General features: G+C 40.4%; 3 protein-coding genes across 5 annotated transcripts; 1 reads left to right on the top strand and 2 right to left on the bottom strand.

The window, feature by feature from the left end:
* Nucleotides 1-745: 745 nt before the first annotated feature.
* prkag1 (protein kinase, AMP-activated, gamma 1 non-catalytic subunit) lies at nucleotides 746-7,181 on the bottom strand. Its single transcript, XM_080495262.1, has 13 exons — nucleotides 7,091-7,181; nucleotides 5,576-5,627; nucleotides 5,391-5,491; nucleotides 5,224-5,305; nucleotides 5,081-5,139; nucleotides 4,894-4,939; nucleotides 4,754-4,808; nucleotides 3,847-3,973; nucleotides 3,507-3,672; nucleotides 3,374-3,411; nucleotides 2,948-3,094; nucleotides 2,324-2,423; nucleotides 746-2,226 (listed from the first exon to the last, which is right to left on the bottom strand). Exons 1-13 carry the CDS (start codon nucleotides 7,097-7,099, stop codon nucleotides 2,216-2,218), a joined length of 993 nt encoding a protein of 330 aa, XP_080351388.1. The 5' UTR covers nucleotides 7,100-7,181; the 3' UTR covers nucleotides 746-2,215.
* A 540-nt stretch (nucleotides 7,182-7,721) lies between these two features.
* Nucleotides 7,722-12,825, bottom strand: LOC308129628 (GTP-binding protein Rheb-like). Its single transcript, XM_080495617.1, has 8 exons — nucleotides 12,420-12,825; nucleotides 11,184-11,255; nucleotides 11,033-11,100; nucleotides 10,757-10,839; nucleotides 10,328-10,384; nucleotides 10,193-10,240; nucleotides 9,546-9,627; nucleotides 7,722-9,434 (listed from the first exon to the last, which is right to left on the bottom strand). The coding sequence occupies exons 1-8, from the start codon at nucleotides 12,469-12,471 to the stop codon at nucleotides 9,342-9,344; spliced, it is 555 nt and encodes a 184-aa protein (XP_080351743.1). The 5' UTR covers nucleotides 12,472-12,825; the 3' UTR covers nucleotides 7,722-9,341.
* Nucleotides 12,826-14,495: 1,670 nt separating this feature from the next.
* Nucleotides 14,496-20,025, top strand: LOC308128875 (zinc finger protein Eos-like). 3 transcript variants are annotated; one of them, XM_080494582.1, is made up of 9 exons: nucleotides 14,525-14,594; nucleotides 15,641-15,698; nucleotides 15,805-15,909; nucleotides 16,165-16,419; nucleotides 16,789-16,956; nucleotides 17,476-17,625; nucleotides 17,886-18,017; nucleotides 18,279-18,419; nucleotides 18,495-20,025. In XM_080494582.1, exons 2-9 carry the CDS (start codon nucleotides 15,659-15,661, stop codon nucleotides 19,166-19,168), a joined length of 1,665 nt encoding a protein of 554 aa, XP_080350708.1. In that variant the 5' UTR covers nucleotides 14,525-14,594; nucleotides 15,641-15,658; the 3' UTR covers nucleotides 19,169-20,025. The 3 variants fall into 3 exon arrangements, with proteins under 3 accessions (XP_080350707.1, XP_080350708.1, XP_080350706.1); XM_080494580.1 differs by having other exon boundaries at nucleotides 18,279-20,025; XM_080494581.1 differs by lacking the exon at nucleotides 15,641-15,698 and having other exon boundaries at nucleotides 14,496-14,594; nucleotides 18,279-20,025.
* The last annotated feature ends 2,188 nt before the right edge of the window (nucleotides 20,026-22,213 follow it).

The following is a 22,213-nucleotide window of genomic DNA, read 5'->3' as shown; positions in this document are numbered from 1 at the left end:
TTATTTTTTTCTTAAATAGATATAGTGCGCAACTGCTGTAATAGTTATATAGTTCTGAATTAGTTTTAATATTTGATATCTATTACACTGATCATAAATCCAATTCTTGTGTGTGATAAATCCTAGAGATTTTACATTCCACCTCTCACAGGCACACCCCGACTCCTCGATTTTGTCGTGTCCCAGACTTTGAAGATCTCAAAATGGAATGTTGTTTCAGCTCCTGAGAATGACCGTCTTTTGACAAAGCTTCTATATAATACTACAAATTCCTAAAGTTCATGACAAGAGTTGGTTATCTAACTTGGAACTGTGCATTCAGTGAAGCAGTGAAATGACACAACTTCCTTGGACCAGTGGTTAGGGACCAAATTTAATTTTTTTTTTTTTTTTTTTTTAACCTCGTCTATTCTTGTTTTATACCGCTGCCACAGTGTCAAGCCTCCTGTGAAACACTCAACCGTAGCTTAACGAGAACTGCTAGATAAATTAAGTTTGATGGAAAATTTGAGGATTTTTGAGGAACTAGATCTAAGTAAAAATGTTAGTCGCCAGTATCAACTGGACATTTTTTTTTTAGCGTTTACTGGCCTGGACCCCGAACAGAAGTGAGTTTAATGTTATTGTGAGCTCTGGTGGTGAGAAAACATTTGATCTGATGGTAAAGGTTATCTTGATGTGTGGTATTACATATTTGTTTTTAAATAAATCAATGCAATTTAGAACTCAATCTTGAAGATGCTTTATTGCTCATACTTAAAACTATGATCTCAATGCAGATTAGTACAAAAACTGTGTTTACATACAGCCGTACATGTGTCGTTTCACGTATGCCAAAACTGTAAATGTGAAATGTTCCTCTTTAGGGAGAAGAAAAGGAAAATGCTGGTCTTCGGTGAATTTGATAAAAGTCTGCTAAATACGTTGAACAGAAAGAGGGATAATAAATCTCTACAATTTGATGTTCTGACATCATAGTGCACAGATGGCATGAAAATAAAACAGATATGACATTAATTTGGACCACACTCTGAAGTGATTAACCATTTAAAACGAAAAAACAAAAAGGGGTGCAGCACTAAACGCAGTAACACAAATCCTTGAATGTTGATAATGCCAAAACCCAAGATGCGAACAACAAATCAAGCCAGAAAAAAAAAGTGTCTTTAGTAAATGGTATAATCCATCACAGATGTTTTTACACAGGACAACAACATACAATGTCAAAACGGAAGACCCATAAATATCCGGAGTTGAGAACTCCCATATTAAAAATGTTTTAGGCCGTGTTGATGAGGTTTTCACGGGAGCTGTAAGTGCTACTCCAAGTCTGCTTCTCACTGGCGACGCAACAGATTAAACTCTGGGCCCTTCAGTTCTTCGAGTACTGCGAGTTGGAAGAGCTTCATTTAGCTGTTTTTACACTTTTGACTTCATTTAGTAAACGGCATGACGCTTTATTTGTTTTTGAATGTGGAATCATTGATAAGACAATCTGAAGTTTAGTGTTCTGAATCAAATATAAGTGTACACACTGCATGGACAAATGTTGTGTTTCTCTATGTGTGTTACACTTATCACATACATAGTAATAAATACCAAGGTTACAATATGTAGTTACATATTGAAGGCGTGTGAGTGATACAGTTCAATCTTCAGTTTTCATTTAAGTAATCAATTTAACACAATGAGAGAATGCTAAATAATTTAAAATAGTTATTACGATTTATTCGGACAGAACAAAGCTCAAGAAAATGCCAGGGTGTTAAGTACAATACTTCTTAATACATTTTAAGGGTTAAAGTGTTTGTAGATTTCAGCCTTATGACAGCAGTCTTTCAGAATGTAACTGGTGATTTGATTACTAGGAATATATCTATAGTCGGTGTTAACTAGCTGAACAACAGCCAAAGAATTGCTGGAAATATATATATATATGGCATCTCCTTTGCAGAGGTTTCTTGTGCTTTTACATATTTCTGGGCTCTCTGGTGACTCCGTGTTTGGCTCAAATTACAGGCAGCTCCTTTGCCACTAATGTGATTTAAAGAGATATTGCTAAAACCTAGTGAATTCCAGATTGTTCGAGACAGGGGGAAGCCTTCCAGATGGAATGGACCAGGGTGTGAATCAATATGCTCTCACAACTCCCCTCTCACGCGCCTGTTCGTTCTCCCCGTGCTCTGTTGCCTTTCCTTTTATTTGATGGATTTTCTCAAGCTGTGCCTGCGGGAAGAAAAATCAGATCACCACAATAATGAAAATACGACAATATCACGAGCAAAACATCGCTTCATTTGCCAATCACTGGCAATATTGTTACCTTCATCTCCATCGGTCAGCACTAGAGCCTGAAGAATATCTGAAAGGGACACAATTCCCTTCACCACTTCCTGCTCATCCACCACCACCAGCCTGTGCACCTGGAAGACACACAGGAACACCGTTTATGTTACTCGCATCTCGACAAAACACTTCCTGCACAGAATGCTGCAATACTGCACAGATCTTGACAGCCCAACACCCTCCCCTGGCCTCTTTATTAGGTACACCTTGTAGCAGGTTTGCGTTCAAACATTACAGCCGGAGGACAAAGATTCATCCAAAATAAAAGCTTGGACACGGTCAAGAAACAAACCTCAGGGAGGTTGTGGCATTTAAGCAAAGCTCAATGATGCTAAACGGCCCAAAGCGAGCCAAGAAAGCTCATTTTAGTTCCGACAAAGCCAGATAGATCCATGGTTTCATATTATTTAAGCCGAATTCTGACCCAACCACCTGAATGTGGCGCCAGAAATGGAGACACTAGATCAGACTAATCTAGGACTGGGCGACTTTGCCTAAAAATATATATATATATATATATATGATTTTTCTAAGGTATATGATCTACGAAGAAAAAGAGAAAAGATTTTCTTCCTCACTCATGTTAGCGTCTGCTCCTCACCTCAGCCTCCACCAGTCTGTTGATGATGGCCTCCAGGGTCTCGTGCCTGTTGCAGGTCAGCACTCCTTCAAAGTACTGAGAGCGATGTTGCAGGGCTTTGGTCACCGTCACATCCAGGTTGTTGTACGTTTTCTCCGCTGCCAGGTTCTACAGAGACATGATGAAGGACTTTTTTGTTTTTTTACTGTATAAGCTTCATGGGCTATTTTGAAAGAAGCAGTATTAGCAATATTGTTATGCTTATAAATGATATTGTACATGTATAGAAAAAGGATTGCATTATACCGCCCTGTTAACAGAGTTTTACCAAAGCACAGCCATGCTCATGCTGTTTACAATAATATTCCCACAATTGCACGTCATATAAATACCAATGAAATGTTTCAAGTAACATGACGGGCACACAAAAAACTGGTTTCAACTTACTATGACATCAAATTTGGAGTAAATGTCCACCACTCGACCTGCAAGATGGAGAAAACGCATCGAGACATCAATTCTTTGTTTATCATATATCTGATCATCGCTGCAACAATCAGTAGGAATGTCGTTTCCAGACCTTTGTCATCCACGACGGGGAGCGCCGACACTCTCTGCTCGACGAAGATACCGAGCGCCGTGTACAGGGGCGTGTCTGTGCGAACCACTGCGATATTGTGGAATGTCCCGATGTTCATCTCCTCCAAAGTCTGACTCAAGAATGAGGGCTTTGGCATCTCTGATATCTGACAGCCGAAACAAGAGATTAGACTTGAGAAAAAGAGGAGTAATTGTCCTGGTTTGATGAATTACAAATATATTCTTTCATTTACACTGCGATCAAGCCATACACACATGCAAAAACTAAGTAAACTAAGTATTTGATGAAGCAGGAAGGACCAGAAGCGCAGGTGACTTACAAAAAGCTTCAGGAACTTGAGGATCCTCTTGTGAGTGAGGATATAGAGTGTGTTCCCCGTCAGCGGGTCGATGACGGGCAATCTGTGGATCTTGTTCCTCAGCAGTGACGATACAGCATCATACAAACTGTGACATAAAGAAGGTAAAGAAGAAGTTTATTTAGTTGTCTGCGGCTGAGCATATTGAGTAAAAACCAAATTGGTTGACATATTAACTGAGCAAACTGCTTTTCTTCATCTGATCTTTTAAATGTCTATAAATCCTAAAATGACAGTTATGGTTGTCATTTAAAACGGATCAATGCAGCTGAGACTTATATTAACTGTCAAGCTGCAAAGAAATACAGTGTCACAGAGTGTAGGTAAGAAGGTGAGGATCAAAAAAAGAGAGTCCAAGAAACAAAAACAATGGAAAGAGATTGTACTGTGGTCTTCAAAGTAGCTTACAGACATAGATAGGAGAGGGAATGATTACGCGACAGAGAAACATAAAGACAGAACAAACATAACCAGAGATGTTATTCAGCTAAAGGCGCAGAAAATCTCCAGAGCAAATGTTCATCAATCTGAGGGGATAAAAAAATCCCACGCATACTGGAGCTTTTGAATCAATTATTGAGGCAATATTGCCACGATAATAGAGTGTGTGTGTCCTTATAGATATTGTGAAATGTTCACACATGTTCAACTCAAAGTGTTTTCGTCATCTAGAGTTTAACACCCCAATATAGACCAATATGATAGATCTCAAATAGGAGATCCCACTTTTTTCACATTTACAAGGAGAATCAGTGTCAGCCTTGTACTCAGAGCAACAAGGTAAGTTTAGGCAAGTACTACATCAAAATCTACTTGGAATCAACAAAAACAGATGCCACCGATTACAAAGTGTAGCACTACAACTCACCTCGCATTGGGAGATATGCTAACCAAAGGCTTGAAAGAGTCTTGAAGGTACAACTCTATAGCAAACAGAAGCAGACGGATCAGTTTCCTTTGAAGATCATGAGAGTCAATGAGAACAAGGATGCCTGACAACATTCTCACCTCTCCAGGTTTCAATTTTGTGCTCTTCCAATTCATAAATCTGAACCTGAAAGATTACAAATATAAAAGAAAATGAAAAAAATAAAAAATTAACCAAGGGCAATGGAAGAAAGAAAAATAGAAAAAATGCTGTACATTCAAAACATTGGTTAAAAATGATAAAACATCTCCACAATAACCGTCTTACCAAGGGAGATTTGTAGTAGCGATGAAGAATGTTAATAAAGTCCGTGATGGTGAGCATACCTGCAGAGTAGAACCAGAAGCTTCAGAACAGGAAGTTTTCTTACCAGATTTCACACATTTAATGAGGAAAATAAATTGTCTCACCAACGAAGCACTGCTTCTTACTGTCCCACAGAGGTGCTGCTCTCACCCCGTTAGAAACAAGTGCAAAAAAGGCCTTTTTCACCTGGAAAATTACAACAGAAGCCATCAATATTCACTGGTATGAGGGACATAGTGAAAGCATTGTTACCCGAGTTTTTTGGTTTTACCTGAAGTGACGTATCAAACACAACTAATTTGGAGCTGGTGGGTACCAGATCATAACATCTGTGGGATTTCATAAACCTGGTGTAGACATTGTGCTCTGGATCTGGGGGAGAAAAAAAACAGAGGACAAAGTTTTCACATTTCAACATTTCTGAGTGAACTCATGAAATGTAAATAAGTTCCTCACCTTCTACCACTGGCTCCTTTTTGCATTCAAAGTCATCGATGGTCGCTGGAATCTGAAACAAAAACACAATTGTTAAGATCCTTTGTTTGTTTTGTGTGCCATCAGATAGCTCAATCTGGAGATCCCATGATGATTAGAAAACAAAACCAAGCTACAGATATGTTCGCCTCCTCATTCGTCGTTGAGTTTTGTTTTGTCATATTGCAAAATTTAAAGCGATGGTTAAAAAATAAGGTTAATTTAAAGTGAAGTGGGAGGGGAACAATTAATCAGCATATCAAAACATAGCCATAAAATCTAACTGCATGCAATAACAACATTTCTATGCAAAATACAGTCGTTTTTTTGTTTACTAAATGAAAATTATGAGGAAATTTGAATAGGTGTACTTAGCGGGGATCTCACCCTGTAAACAAAGAGTTGGATGAAGGCTACAAGAAGACAGATAAAATGAAAAAGTTTTTGCACACTGTTACCATTTATGTCCTATGTTTTGTATCTTTTTGTAATACAATAAATCAATCACGTTCCGTGCCCAAAAAAGAAGACAATGTGTTGTTGATTGATGTACACAAATTAAGTCATTGGTATTTTAAAAGCCAGACATGTTTCAAATGTCCTTTAATTTCAGTCAATCATTACTAAGAGGTAACAATTTTTTTTTTTATCTAAAAAGTATGAACATTTATCAGCTATTGTAACAATTGACTTCAATTAAATATGATAAGATCAGTTATAATTTAATGGAAACTATATAAAAATTTTAAAAAAAATCAGTCATCAGATGTTTTTCACCTGTGGATATTTGGTTAAGGAAGCAGTGGTAAATCATACACTATAAATCAATGCGGATATCGTAGGATGAGTAGTGTCCGCAGCCTGATAGTCCTGAAGATGTGCTGGTAAAAGGTCAGCAGCAGGGTGAACCGTCTGCCCTGCTTCATTATTCATGACTCCCACTGAGCTCACTGTACTTTGTAACTTCACTCACTGCATCCGGCTGGCTGGTTAACCATCAAACTCTGAGAGTAATACCCTTACACGAGTCTCATAAACACTCCTATAGATCGAATATCTCCATTTGCCCAGCAGACAGTTTGTCGTTGCTGTTGGGACTTCTATAAAAACATTATTAACGGGACTTGGGTTTCCTTACGACACGTTAGCATCCTGCTAAGTAGCATCACAATCTGTTGACATTAGTGGAGGTGACTTTACGGCAGCTTACTGCGGCGAGATATAATACGATCCTTTGTGGTCGTGACTGCTCAAAAGCATCGAGTAGAAATCGTGATCAACAACGTTGCTTGAAATAAAAACTGTACTGCCGGTAGACTAACAGTTCACCTTCGGCTGAGCTCCACAACTACACCGTGAATTAGCTCGCCAGCTAGCCGCTACCGTTAGCGTACCTTGAAAAGTCACGTTTGTTTATTTCGTTTCCATATTGAGGGGTTTCTATTTTTTTTAAAGTGCTGCCGAGCTAAAGAAGCGACAGAAAAGCGGATAACTCACACACTCCATCTTCCATGAGCTCAATCGCCTTCCTGTAGCCCGGTGATGATCGACTGACTGCAGGATCCCGCAAAACCACGCAGGTCTTCCGCTTCAGTCCAGACCGGAGCGAACCCGGTACCGTAATACCTAGTACAGTCCGCAATGACACTGACGCGTGTGCAACCACAAATCCAAGGGAGACCACGAGTGTCTCACGCGTATTCAGAACAAATAGTAGTGCAAACGAATTCATTTATTAAGTGGTCATGCATCTGTGTGGATATAAGTTCATAAAAAATCTCCACAATTGATATAGATCACTGTGTAGCGCCAGTGATATAATTGTGCTAAAAAGGCGCATGTTTTTATACCCGCAGTTCCAGTGCATTCCGTAAAATGTAGTCATACAATTTAACCTCATGAATGTGTGTGCAATTCTCTGCCTTTCAAATATTTCTATGATGAATTTGAAACCTGTCCAGAGCACCCTGCCTAATTCCCCCCAGACAGCTGGAATTGTCTCCAGCACTGCACTACCTCAAGACAGATAAAGTGATATAGAAGATGGTCACATAATTTGCTAACGGCATCATATTGAACATTTTTCCATCAAAACTGCATTCCTGGATTAATAATGACAGCCCAAAAATAGGCCCATCAAATGAGTGACAGATTTATTTATATACAAAACTGTGTACAGCAAGATTTCTGAATTAACTTTGACACACATGGGAATATTGGTGGTCAGGTGCACAACTCCTGTACCCATGGTGTCAAGTCAACAAAGAGGAAAAAAAAAAACAACCCTTAAAGAGCACCTTGTGTCGTGGGAAGAAGGAAGAAGCAGATGAGGGAGTCTGAACAACTGTAAGGCACAAGACACAGCATCACCAGCTTCTGTTTAACCATCATCCTTCAGCTACTTAGTCAGCACAACACTTCATAAAAAGTTACAATTACCCACTACAGGTACAACATGAGGTTCATATGAAGGAAGGGGGGAAAAAAAGAACATTTGTCATATCTTTGTAGGGCTATTGACTCTGACATGTCGTCAAAGATTTTGAGTGTTGAAATTACAATGCAAACTCTTGACGTATGAATTATAGGACATATTCGCAAACCATAATGGATTGGCTTCATCAAGCCTGCATAAAGCATCAAATCGAAAATCATGAGCCTGGAAAATTACTTATCCAATGCTGTGGGAATCAGCCACTTAAATACTCTCATGCAATGATAAAAGGTCATTTAAAAATGTTTACTCAACAATGTTCAGGATTGTAATGCACATAAGCAATTAATGTACTCAGGATATTGAAGGAAAAATACATTTTGCATCACTGAAGATATAACCAATAGTACCAAACCAATATCTAATATTCTACTTATATTATGAAAATAAAGGCCTCAACTGGTATATAGCAAATATCTATCCAATCTAGACTAACTTTCTCTGAATACTGTCCATGATATGCCATATTTATTAAGTTATTGTGAAAAGAAACTGTAGATCTGAGGTCTATGCATAAATTGTGAGTAGTGAAATATACATGTTGTGGAGGCGTGGCTCCACAGTTCATTGGCAAATGGTACCTGAAGAAAGTTGATAAGAAATTACAGCGAGATCTCGTGTGAAATCTCATTACAGGATGTGTGAGAAAACCCCACCATTTGTGAGAAGTGGTGACACTTTTATCACATTTAAAGCAATGTGAACTGTGACTCAGCATCACTGGTGAAAAGACAGGCTGGAGTAAAGCCCCAGTCCCCGAGAAAGATTATGAAGCAGTCCTCACCGTACATAAACCCAGCAACCCATAGATTTGTCAGATATTACCCAATGAGAGCTCAAACAATAAAGGAAAACGGTGCAATTCATTTGAACAATAATTTTGGTGATATTTCTTTTGTTTTTCTGAAGCTGGTAGCTCAACTCAAATTGGCAGATTTCACCTAATCACAGGAAACATTTCAATATTTATAGAAACGGTTTACTGAAGGTGCATCTTTGTTTAAAACAGATAATTCCTGCTCTGGAGAAAAACCTCACCCGGGTGGTTACAATTAGTGAGAAGGTTTTTTTTTTTTTTTTTTCAAAAACTGCGTGAGTGGCTGCTTTGCTATGGAAATCAATCTGGTATCACAACGGAGCAAAGGAGTTCCACTGCGGTGTCGCGGTGTCAAGTGAGGTCACGGGTGGCGGGCTGGTGAAGTTGTGCCTCCTGTCTTCAGTAAATACGCTTTACTGAGGCCCCTGGGTACACTCTCACATCACAGCACACCTCTTCTCCTCCTGGGTTGTGTTCCCATCCGCCTTCTCCATCTCCAAAATGATCCGCTTGAAAACCTCCACGGCGGTCTGCGTAACGAAAATTGCCACCATGAGAGTGTGAATCAGTGTCGGCGGCCACGTGTGGGCTGCACTGTGAGCCCGTGTTCACCGTCGCTATTCCAGCACGTCCGTCGTTACCTCATTCTCCTTGGCTGAGGACTCCATGAAGGCTGCACCCCAGGAATCGGCAAGTTTTTTTCCCTCCTCATGCTTGATAACCCTGGGAACCAAGAGAGCGTTTATGCGTTTATAAGTATCTTTGACATCAAGAGTTGTTACGGTGATTTGTGGCAAGGTTGCAAGACAATACAACTGAGTTTTCTTTACCAAGTAAAATATTGCTTCAATTCCATATTTGAGGATTGAAGGTGGGATTTTTTTTTTATTTATACCTAGCCTTTTTTAATTGATTCAAGAGTTTCGTTGTTTTAACTAGTTAGACTTTTGATCCATTTTTGCTCCATTCTTGACAGTTTCTTTTTTTTCCCCAAACAAGTCCATTTTTGCGGTTTTTAGAAATTCAAGCAGTTTATAATCTTTTTTTAAACAGCAACTTTAGCAGTTTTAGCAACTTGAGTCATTCTTGATATAAGTCAGGTATGAAAATAAAAATAATCACACACAAAAAAAAAAAAATTGGATGAAAATTGTTTTCAGACAGCTTCAGAGAGCCAATATAGAGAAACTAAAGAGCCACAAGTAGCAGACCCCCTGGGTTAGTGCAACATACAACAGCACGTCATGGGTCGAGTTTATTTTGAAGACTTTTAAGTTTCCTTGTTTACCTTTCCATGTGGAGATCTTTCTTGTTCCCAACAAGAACAGTGGGGGCCCTAAAAGTAAAATGTCGCATTCAAAAATCAACATGGTGAAAAACGAATTAATACACAACCGTGATTCCAAGAGCCAACAACACTTACTGCATCTGCCCGACCATGTCGAGCAGCTTGTCGTGTAGGGCCTTCACGACTTCAAAACTGAAGAGAGACAAACAAACACTTGAAACAATGCTCTAAGAAATTCAATGTTCTTCTAATACACCAGTAACGCCAACAAAAGTTAAACCTTTCACTATTTTGTGAAAGGAAAATGCAGAAACATACCTGAGACTACTGAGTACAAGTTTAAAGGCTGCCAATCATTAAAATGCTTCTTCGATACAGTGAGGACGGAACATTATAAAACCCATCAACAAGGGAATTATACACAACTGAATGACACTTGTGTTTTAATTTAGCAACGCCACAAAAAGAAAATCTACATTTAAACGCACTGTTGGTGTTGCTTACATTTTGAGTGAGTGCACCATGACTTACAGATATTGAGAAAGAAATTAAAAGTCCACTCACCTTTTCATGGAAGTCACTGAATAGACAAGAACGTAGCCATGGATGTCCACTGAATGGGATTGTGGAAAAATTGAGTACTCATCCTACAGATGGAAATATGAAATTAAGAATACAGTGTATAACTGTCCAGCATGGGTTTTCAGTTGATACAACATCAAAGCACGAGTCTATCTATGAGGCCAACTGTTATTTTGATGGCAACATATCAAAGAGTTGATTTTGAATTTAAAAAACATTGATCCTTGGGCCAGTTACCAAGATAAATTAAAGACTTACCTGTCCAGCTGTATCAACTAGCTGCAGATTGAAGTCCTGGCCATTCACATTGACCATTTTGTTAAAGGCTGCAGAAAGGGATAGTTTAGCATGACAACTTTACCATGAATAAAGTATACTGTAATTTCAGAACTTAACTGCAGAAACTTACTATTTTCGATGGTTGGATCATAAGAGTCAACAAACTGCCCTTCCACAAACTGTATCGTAAGAGATGACTTTCCTGTGGAAAAACAAATAAGGTGTATGTTATTTGACTGAAAAGCCTGTTGAGGTGGAATTTTTGCCACTCCACCAAGACATCACTTGTGTATTAGATCATTATAATTTCATGTCGCAACTCAAAGAATGGAGTATGTATGGAGTATTAACTAGAGTTAAGCTATATGAAGCAAACAAAACCCCAATCTACTTTAAGAGCAAATCTATGGTAGATATATTATATTTGTATTACAGAGTTTTTACTTGCTCTTCAGCAGGTGTGGTATGTGATATGCACACTCAACCATAGATGGTGTTGATTAAACTTATTGTGAGACACAAAGGGCCTTACAACTGTACATGCCAAAAAAATAAATGCACTATAGTCTTAGGGACCCGCCTCATCGTGGTCACATTTTGTTTGAGCTGCTGCCCTCAGGCAGGAGCTGCAGGACAATGAAAGTGAGAACAGTGTTTCTGTATGAACTGTAACTGCACTAAACAAAGGATCACTTGGGAATGTTCTCGCATTTCTGTAAAGTGTGTGCTTTAGAGTGTTATTTGGATACATGTATTTTTGATTACACCCTAGCACGTTCAATTTCACTGAACTTGTACAATGACAAGAACGAATTTTATACATTTTAGAAGTCAACAATCAGACATCAGTGGTGAAGCAACATGATCAGTTAACAACTGATAGGCTCTGTCAATTTGTGGCATGAGTTCTGATGTCAATGTTGCTTTTCTATCATTTCTCATCAGTATGTATTGATTAAACTTCATATTTCTAAGGTTTTGTTTACCCCCACCTTGGAGTGCGTGTGGTGGGGCGATCTCAATTTGAGTGACATACAATCATATGGAAGACATGGTGTGTAACAGCCACGTATAAAGGTTTATCTTCTGACGTAAATTCTAAATCCTTCCAACTTTTTGGACACAAATTACTAAGCGTAGAAAGACAATTGCCCATGTTGCCCCAATCTCGTCGACAGCAACAAAGTGTTGCGCACGATGTGGCTTAGCGATCACCTGCGCGGAAAACACAGGTAAACACAAAGAAATGTGAACAAAGCTAAACTGGCGTCCCTGTTGTCAGCGGAGCGGCGAGAGGAAAACAAAGCCAGGACGTTAGCATGTTAGCTCAACATTAGCTTCGCACGAGCCCGGGCGCTGTACTCACCTACAGACCGGTAACCTATGACGGCAATCTTTCGGCATTTCGGTTGAGGCATTGTGACGAAGATGCTGATCAGTAAGCGATGATAATGTCGTGACTTGCGCAGTTTTACTATCCAAACAAACTTTTTTTTTTCAACGCCACATTCGTCTGACGTCACGTGACAACAACAAACTTTTTTTCGGAGCCGCCGCTCGAGCTCTCCGCTGGGCCTCGAGCTGCTGTTTAACGAGTTCAAACTGTGCGAGTACGACCCGGACCAGTCCCAGAAATCTGCCTTCCTGTGTGTCGGACACAGTCTCGGATAACGGTCGATAGTTTGTATTGACCAAAGTGTCGTTTCGGCAGAAGATGGAAGCGAAAGGGGGTGGAAAAAAAGAGCTCGCTCAACGCGGTCGCGATCCGCGAGTCAAACTGACGGAAATTGTCATTGTGTAAGCACACCGTCGTAAAATCAGCCGAGACGTCACCGCTGACACTAGCGCGCGTGCAGGCCGAGTTGTGCAGCAGAGGTCACTCTCTGTTAAAACCCCAGCATGTTCCTGACGACCACCCTGCTCAGACCTTTCCAGACTGACTTTCAGGACTGAAACTCTAAAGTCCTTCAAAGCAACAAGTATCTGCCGTGACCGGCCAAGACCGTCAACAAAGTCTTGTAGAACTTCACCAGACCACTGACGCAGCACTGCAGACAAGTGTAATTTTCATATTTAGTTTACTTCTGTTTTCGGTTATTTGCATAGTGTTTTAGGATTTGCTTCTTAGTTATTCCTTATATTCATGACTTAAAAAAAAAAAATCGTATTTATTTTAAATAAATAGGGCGACCGTGGCTCAGGTGGTAGAGTGGTCGTCTTTCGGAGTGAGAGATCGGAGGTTCGATCCCATTCTACACCGGTCTATGTGTCGAAGTGTCCTTGGGCAAGACACTGAACCCTAAATTGCTCCCAGTGGTTCATTAGCGCCTTGCATGGCAGCTCTGTCCCATTGGTGTGTGAATGTGAACGTGAATGGGTGAGTGAGCTGATATGTAAAGCGCTTTGGGACTGCACTCAGTGTGGTTAGAAGGCGCTATATAAATCCAGACCATTTACCATTTTACCATTTAAATTGCAATCCTGATGTTTGTATATTGCGAACAAAACTGTTCCAATAAAATAATACAGGAAATGTCTTATAATTTATCAAATCATTTGATATTGAATACATATTCGCATACAAGTCAAAGTAGTCACATGCTCACTCTGGTGAATCTAAATTGTCCCATTTATGTGAATGTGAGTGTGTGTAATTTTCAATATTCTTACCTCTGCCCTTCCATGAACCAGTGATCACACATCACCTGGAATCGCCTCCAGTGCCCTGATCGAGTTGTATATGAGATATGGGAGTGAATTAGTGCATCATCGAGATTGTTATGTTAAAAGATAAATCAGAATGGATCCAGGGTAACATAGACAATAAAATCAAATACAATAAGATGCTATTCGTGCACTTCAGAAGCAGATATTTCAAAAGCACCGTTGAAGTCACATAGCGTTACATTTGTTATCTATCAATCAAAGCCATCAAGGACTACCTCAGTATAATAGATATATAGGTATAATTTAAAAAAAATTCCAAAAGAGAAGGAATACAATTAAATGAGCGATGCAGTAATTTCCAGTTGTAGTAGTGCTTAAGTGCAGTCTTTGTCTTGTGAACAGAGCTCATTGACACCTGTTGTGTGAGATTTACAGCTTTAGCCTTTGTTGTCAGTACTAATTTGGCTGAAACGCAGAATATAAAACAATACTTTACAGCACATACATGCAAGCTCAAAACAAAAAATTGAAAAACCGAAAATATTTAAAACTAAACAAAACTGAAGAGAATAACTACAAGCACATATTTTCACTGCATATTCTGCTTATGCTTGTTCATGCTGTTTCCTATTTTATATCAACACATATCATTGTATTACCTTATACACGCATGACTACCCTCCTTGTTTCTGTAAGTTTATTGTCTCTTTGTTCTTCACTTTTGAACATATTAAAGAGATTGGGGTTGGGGCGTTAACCCGGAAGTGATTTGGAACGGGGGGAAGACCCTGCCGGGGAAGTGGCCGTCATAAACAGGCAGATGAGAATACAGAATAACCCCACTGAAACGGCCCTGACAGGGACAGGTAATTCTGTGAGTACCGAGGAACCGCTCCATTTTTAAAGGACTTAATGCCGTCCGTCTCCCATACCGGTGTTTATTTTTAAAGTAAGCTGTAAGGCGTCACGTACCGTAGGCTAGCAGGCTAACCGCTAGCTCGCTAGTGGTAGCATTTTGGGTGGTGATGGCTGCCATAGCAACCGTTCAGGAAACATTGGCTGAAGCTCGAGCCAGCCACGATAGTTAGGCCAGCGTTGGTTTGTTTTGCTAATCCTAAACACGACGGTGATGACATTTAACTATGCCATTTAGCGTCAGTTACTCAGTTTACACACAAGCCGAGCGTCATGGCACACATCACTGAATTGTGACTTTGTCCCACACTTTAGGCTGTCGATGATGACAGCGTTGTAAGGCTACAGTGTCGAGTGCAGCTAACTTAACCAACGGTAATATCCATCAGATGTAGCAGGCTAATGTTAGCCATCAAGGCCGTAAACTTGGGTTATCCAAACGACACCGTTAAATGAACGCTGGCAACACAACCATCCTCTCCAACCAGTTTAGACTAAAGGTTTCACATAAGCTAACGTTGGATTAAAACGATTCAAAACCCTTCTATCAGTGTAGATCATTGGTGTTTTTGTGTCTGGTCAAGTTGGAGTGCTACGTTCGCTCCTAACCAGTTATTTTCTTGGCGCTAGTGATTTTTCTATTTCAGATCATTTCCAGCATGTTATACTGTGTAATTTAAAATGATCGGCGTGCACAGCCTTTACAAGCCAAATATACGGAAAAGGTATTTGTAATTTGAAGTTTGTTAATGTTGCCTCGAGCTTCAGTATTTCTGTTTATTATATGTTTTGATTTTGTAATGTAAAGTTACCTTATTAAGGCCTGCTAGTTAAACGAAATACCTCAAAAGTTTCTTTTTAATGTGTGACACAAAAGTAGGCATTCACATACTATACCATGTGTTGTAATGTCAGAACTCTGAAAGTTGCAAATGTTGTTCTGTAACAGTGAGCGACTGTGTTAAAAAAGATGAATTGGAATCAGTGTAAATAATGTCATTCCAGCAATCATCTTGAACGAGTATGGATGGTGATGACTGCAATGGCCGGTCTTACATGTCAGGTAGCACTGGACATTGGCTCACAGAATCCTATGGACTGTCCAAGGTTTGCATGTTTTTAAACCCAAGATCTTGGCTCTGTCTTTTTTTTTTTTTTTTTGAGTGCAGCAAGTGGAGATTCTTCAATGGAAAGAGACTTCTCTGGAGCCCTTGGAAGGCCAACAGTGAGCACCCCAAACAGCAAAGAGAACTCTCCTCGCCGCTCTCTTAGTGGTCAGTGAGAAATGTTATTGGTTTATAGGTGTAATATAAAGCTATTTGTTAATGTCAAAGGGATATGTTGAGTAGTTCTGATGTCTAATAAATATTTATAAATTTTGTTATTTAGCTTGCACTCTCTGCATTTACTACAAGTTTGTTGAGCCCTGTTTAGATAAGAATCTATCATCTAGTAACACACTGGCTACTAGGTTATACCAGATAATTTCACTTGTGTCCTTCTTTAATATTGTTTACGTACTCTTGTAGCAAACTCCATCAAAATCGAGCTGTACAGTGATGAAGACCCAGGTCGCAGTACTGAAGATGAACGAGGGGAGCGGGTAGAGGAAGGGGCTGGAGACCAGGGAGCCGAGGCCGTTGGAGGCTACAGGGAGCTTAGCAATCCTGATGCTATGCCAACTGGCGCCACGAGATTACCAAATGGAAAACTCAAGTGTGACATCTGTGGAATGATCTGCATTGGGCCGAATGTCCTCATGGTGCACAAGCGCAGCCATACAGGTGACTGTTCAGTTTAGTGAAATTTTCCATGTCAGACAATGGAGGTGCACTTTATTCATAAAGGTAGGTTAACATACGAAACCATTTTAGATTTTGATAACTGAAGCAAGCATTTTATGCATACATTTGATGAACAGCTGTTTGCATTTTTGACTGGCCAAGATCTGAGTCTGTAGGGAGGCTTTGTTACAATGGAGGTATTATATGAAGGGAACATCTTGGAGTAGGAAGACAAAGCATTGCTGTATGTTTTAAAAGTTTACAATGTCTTGATGTACGGTACTTAAAACTGGTCAAAATTGATGATGTGTTACAAGAGCATGTTAGACTGACATATAAGCTGAGTTGACAGGTTTGATCTGTCCACAGGTGAGCGGCCATTTCAGTGTAATCAGTGTGGCGCCTCCTTCACACAAAAAGGCAACTTGCTCCGACATATCAAGCTGCACTCAGGAGAGAAGCCCTTTAAATGTCCATTCTGCAGCTATGCCTGTCGAAGACGAGATGCACTCACTGGCCACCTTCGCACTCATGCAGGTAAGACCGGTTGCCGTGCGATGAGTCTGTTTTTAATCAAAAAACAATTAACATTAACCTGGAACTGGTGGCCTAGAGGTCTGAGAGCCAGGATTGTTATTGGATGTGCTCTGGTTCCCACTGTTGGGTCATTGCTTTGGGAAGCTGGCAATGGCGAACTGTTCACGTCACACCAGGAAGATGCCAAATCCAAACGCTTTGTCTCAATATCGTATTATATTGTACAATCAGCAAGGCTTCACATCAAAATATAAGACAAAATGTGACATCTAAATACTTTGAGTGAGACTGTTCCCTTTTGAAACCTGCTGGTTGGTTAAATGTTGTAGTTTAATTTGTAAATGAACTTGATAGGTATCCATTGTGGTGAAGCTAACATTTGGGTTTGATTGTGGTTACATGAATTATTACAACATCTAGAGGTTAGATATTAGTTAGGCAATAAAGTAATGAATCATGACAATTCAAACTGGATTCGTAATGATGATGACTTCTAATGATTTTGCACTTTGTCTCTAGTGTCGTCTCCAACTGTCGGGAAGCCCTACAAATGTAGTTATTGTGGCCATAGTTACAAACAGCAGAGCACCCTGGAGGAGCACCGCGAGCGCTGCCATAGCTACTTACAGAGTCTGGAGTCACAGCAACCAAGCAGTGCACAGAATTCAGGTATGTGTTGAATGACATTCATCCGAAGACATGTTAGAAACAGACACTTATTCATACAACAGTTTCACTGTGTTACATTTCCATCAACCTCCTAAGAGTAGTTGCATTTAACAGAAAGCAGACCATAAACCTCCCAGTCATTACCACTGGTATGTACAAAAAGGTTGTTAAGATCCTGAAGTAATCCGAACACAAGACAGAAGTTCTGTCTGGGTAACAAATAAACCCCCCCTAATTAACAGTTTGTTTGTACTCTGCAGGAGAGGAGATGAGAGAGCTAGAGTTTATACCAGACTCTCTACAGCAGCCCTCCTCAGACAAGATGACATTTATCGATCGGCTCGCCAACAGCATCACCAAACGCAAGAGATCCACACCACAAAAATTTGTAGGTGAGCATTTGCTGTCAGTGTGGATGGTTGAGGAAACTCATTAAGCAGTATTCATTGCCTAAAACAGGATACCACATGCCTTGAGAGGGTTTATTTTTTTAAATGTGACTATCAGGTTTTAGGATTTGATATTAAGTTGTATGACTTTGAAGTAGAATTAATCTAAAAAAAAAAACACAAGCTGTTAAATTACTAGGCCAAACTTTCCCATTAACTTCAATGGTGCAACATTGTAGGATTGTGTCTTCTTCTGTGTTGCAGGGCAGAAGCACATGCGCCTCAACCTTGCAGATGCTTCGTACGAGCTGACCGCTGGTCCCGAGAAAGACGGGGACATGCACGCAGGGGACCTTGACGCCCCGCACTTTCCCGGTCTGGGTGGAGAATACGCGGGTGTGACAGGTAATGGTGGAGGAGGGGTATCAGACACACTAAGGCCCATACACCTTCCTCCCACTCACCCTTCATGCTTGTCAGAACTCAGGCCAATCCATGGCTCCGCTCATGCTCCCAATGCTCTGGGCCCGCGGCTGGACTGCACGGGGACGGGAGCCGGACCGGGAGGTGTGGGTGTCGGGGGGAGGGAGGCCGCGGAGGGTCACGAAGACCTCCCCGTCAGTCGAAGTCACGCTCCATCGCCACCCAGCAACGGCTGCCAGGATTCTACGGACACGGAAAGCATGGCGGAGGAGCCATGCAACAGCACTGCTCTGACTCTGACCTTGCACAGTAACAATGGCCATCACCTGCTCCACTCCAACAATCACAACCCGGCGCCGCCTCCCATCACACACCACAGGAGCCGGGACAGACACAGCCCCAGCCACGCCAAAGACAGAGAGGTGGAAAGAGATGACGGAGGCCACTCAGCTGTCCCACCTCCCGCCCTGGCTCCAACACCCAGCTCGCCCATAGCACCTTCCTCTACCTCAAGGGAGGCGTTTCGAGTCGTCGACGGCGAGGGACGGGCCGTGCGATCTTTCCGATGCGAGCACTGCCGCGTGCTTTTCTTAGATCACGTCATGTTTACCATCCACATGGGCTGCCATGGATTTCGCCAGCCGTTCGAGTGCAACATTTGTGGCCATCGCAGCCAGGACCGCTATGAATTTTCCTCGCACATCGTACGCGGAGAGCACATGCTTGACTGAGGATGACGGATTGACAACCCGCTTCACCTGAAGCTTTTTTTTGGGGGTTTTGAACTGACACAAGGACCTGGTTGGGTTTGGTCTGCACACGTATTGAAGTGGTTCAATGATGTCATGACACTGGTACCATTTCAAACAGGCACTGGCGCAGCCAGCATGTACTGTCATTGAAACCCCTCAAATATACATTTCTAACGTTATAACAGTGGTCCTTTTTACTTTCACTGCACTTTTGAGAGAGGAAAAAAAAAGCATTTACTTTTAAATGTGTTTGTAAAATAGATGAAGAGCCAATGCACTTCTTCATTCGCAAACGTGCCTTGCTCCAAAATTGATTTCTTTTTGACGTGATGCACAAATTACAAGACAAATCAGAACGTCGTCCAAAACCTGAAAATGTTCCCGCTGTGTGCACTTTAACAGGAAACTAAATATGACATTTTCAGCTTGCCTGTGAGTGGATCTGTACAGATTTGTATGCCTTGTGATAAAAGTAACTTTTGCGACAAAACGATATATTTACAAACCTCATGTCGGGCAGAGTGTGTCCTACTAGAAGGTGATTCTGCACAAAGGATTGCTTTTTTTCCCCAATGTTCGATAGAAGTGCAGACCAAACTCAAAACCCAGGTCCGAGTCGTGCAGACTGTGTTGTGCGAGGACTGTCGGTGAATTAGAAAACTGCACTTTGGTCTCTAACGGGGTTGGAATGAACAGACCTGTATGTTCGTGCTTTACTGTGAGTGTGTTTCTGTGTATGTCTGTGTTGGAGCTCAAGAATCTGAAGTGTGTGTGCTGTTGTTTTTTTGTTTTTTTTTCTTGTCAAGTGAAATTAATAAGTACAGTTATAAATGAAGGCCTTGTGTGTGTGTGTGTGTGTGTGTGTGTGTGTGTGTGTGTGTGTGTGTGTGTGTGTGTGTGTGTGTGTGTGTGTGTGTGTGTGCGCGCGTGCGAATGCTGTGCTGGGTTGTTGTATGAGTTGTTTATATTTTTTTTTTTCTATGACTGCTTTTGTTGCACTGATACCTGCCAGAAAAAACTCTTAATTCTATTAAACTGTTTTATAGATTACATTAACAACCTGCACATTTCTCTCAATGCATGAGAAGAACTGGTGAAACCTTCTTGGTGAGAAAGAGGGGAAAGAGATCACTGCCACACATTTAGAGATGACTGATGAGGATACCGCTCCTAAAAACCCTCCCTCCTAATAGCTACATCAAACTGCAAACCCACGCTAACAACCAACTAATTTATTTACGTCATAGTTAAGCCTAATTGTGTTATATTGTCATTGGATTGTGCCTTTCTTCACCTGGTTGGCTGCTTGAATTACAGGAGTGCTCACTTTACAATGCAGAACAGATGGTTTTGAGAGATGCTCAAGATCAATAGTCAGATGAATTTGAGTGTGTTTGTTTTCTGCCACGATGATTTACAGTCATTAATTACTCCAGAGTAATCAAACACTATATGTGCATGTTTCTTGACACATGCTGCTCTGACTTGGACCCAGTTCAGGATAAAATATATATGGTTTGCTTGTTTATTTATTGTGGAAACTTGTTTTTTTTTTCATTTTACCACTTGCATATGCTGCAGTTAAATGAAACGTTTTGTTATTGATTGGGGGAGGGGTCCTGCTTTTATCTGTGCAGAAACTTTCAAATGAACTGTTAAATACCAGTAGAGTAGATTACCAACACATTTGTGGATAATATTTATTTTCACTATTAACTGTATCAAAGACAGGTTTGAGAAATCTCTAAAAGCACTGACCTGAGCCTTTACATTTCTGAGTAATGCCTGCATATCATAATTACAATGACAATAGTAAGCTAATGTTTTTCTGTTCAAACAATCGCTACTATTCATTACACATTTGCAGACGAATTTGAAAATTACTTAATTTATAGCTCTAAATGAATATTTGATATTCCTTCAGTTATGACAAATTGCTAACCCAGCTTAGTTCAAGTGGTCATATTTCAAAAAAAAAAAAAAGAACCGTCTCCATGTGCAGAAGCTCAGAAATCATGTTCTGAAGACAACCGAAAAACAATTGTTAGGTTTTTGCACGTGCGTGGTTCTCTATAACACCAAATACTTTCTCCCTAGCTGAGCCAAAGAACCACTATGTCCTGCTATTAAAGCACTTTTTCCCCCCAGTTAGAAAAGCAAAATGACAAATTATTTAGAGTGAATATATTTGTAGATGAAGATATCAATTAGGAAAAAGCTGCAGGGTAAAAAAAAAAGACTTTTTTTTAAGTGATTGTTATTAAAGTGTCGTAGATGTTTGAATGCTCAAATCTCACGGTTTTAGAAAGTATCTTCAACAACAATGTGGATGTTTACCTCACTTTATCTGAGGAAAGACTTGGTTACAAGTTGTTGAGAAGAGCTGGCTTCGATGCGCGTTGCAGTATGAGATTAAAGAGAGGAGTCACTCGTCACTGCAGTGACACCAACCCAACTGTGTGGTTCATTTTTATCTTGTTGCTATGAAATCAACTGATCCTGCCTTAATGGGAGAAGACTGTTCGGTTATGTGGGGACAGAGGGTGGTTTGTGAGTTTCAAAATGTACTTTTTTTTTTCTGCGGTCTCGTAATAAAATATTTAAAATGACTTAATTGTCAAATACATCTTTCCTGAGGTCAGTGTCACGCGGACAAAAATGAGCTCCGCTTCACTGTGTATGATCGGACTCTGACCAGGGAGTCCCCCTCCTCCCCATTGGTTTGATTTGTGTGAAGTAAGTGTTGCTGTTGTGCCTTTGGAATTTTCTTTTTGGGAATGTTTTCTTTCTGACCAGTACAAATTTTCACTGCTCTGGTAGTGATACAGCATAAAAAAAAAAAACGGCTCCATATTATTTAGGCCAACTAAAAATAAACCAAATAAGCCATCAATCATGAACCACTTTTAACACTGTTACATTGTGGTCCATGAGGACATTGATTATAATGAATGCGAGGAGCCAAAGAAGAAAGAAATGTCTCGGTTAAAGCGACCCCCTCAGCTCTCCTTGTTGACCTCATGT

This window comes from Blennius ocellaris (genome assembly GCF_963422515.1).
Source record: "Blennius ocellaris genome assembly, chromosome: 4".
In the NCBI taxonomy this organism is placed as follows: Eukaryota; Metazoa; Chordata; class Actinopteri; order Blenniiformes; family Blenniidae; genus Blennius; species Blennius ocellaris.
This window is presented reverse-complemented; position numbering and strand designations above follow the sequence as displayed.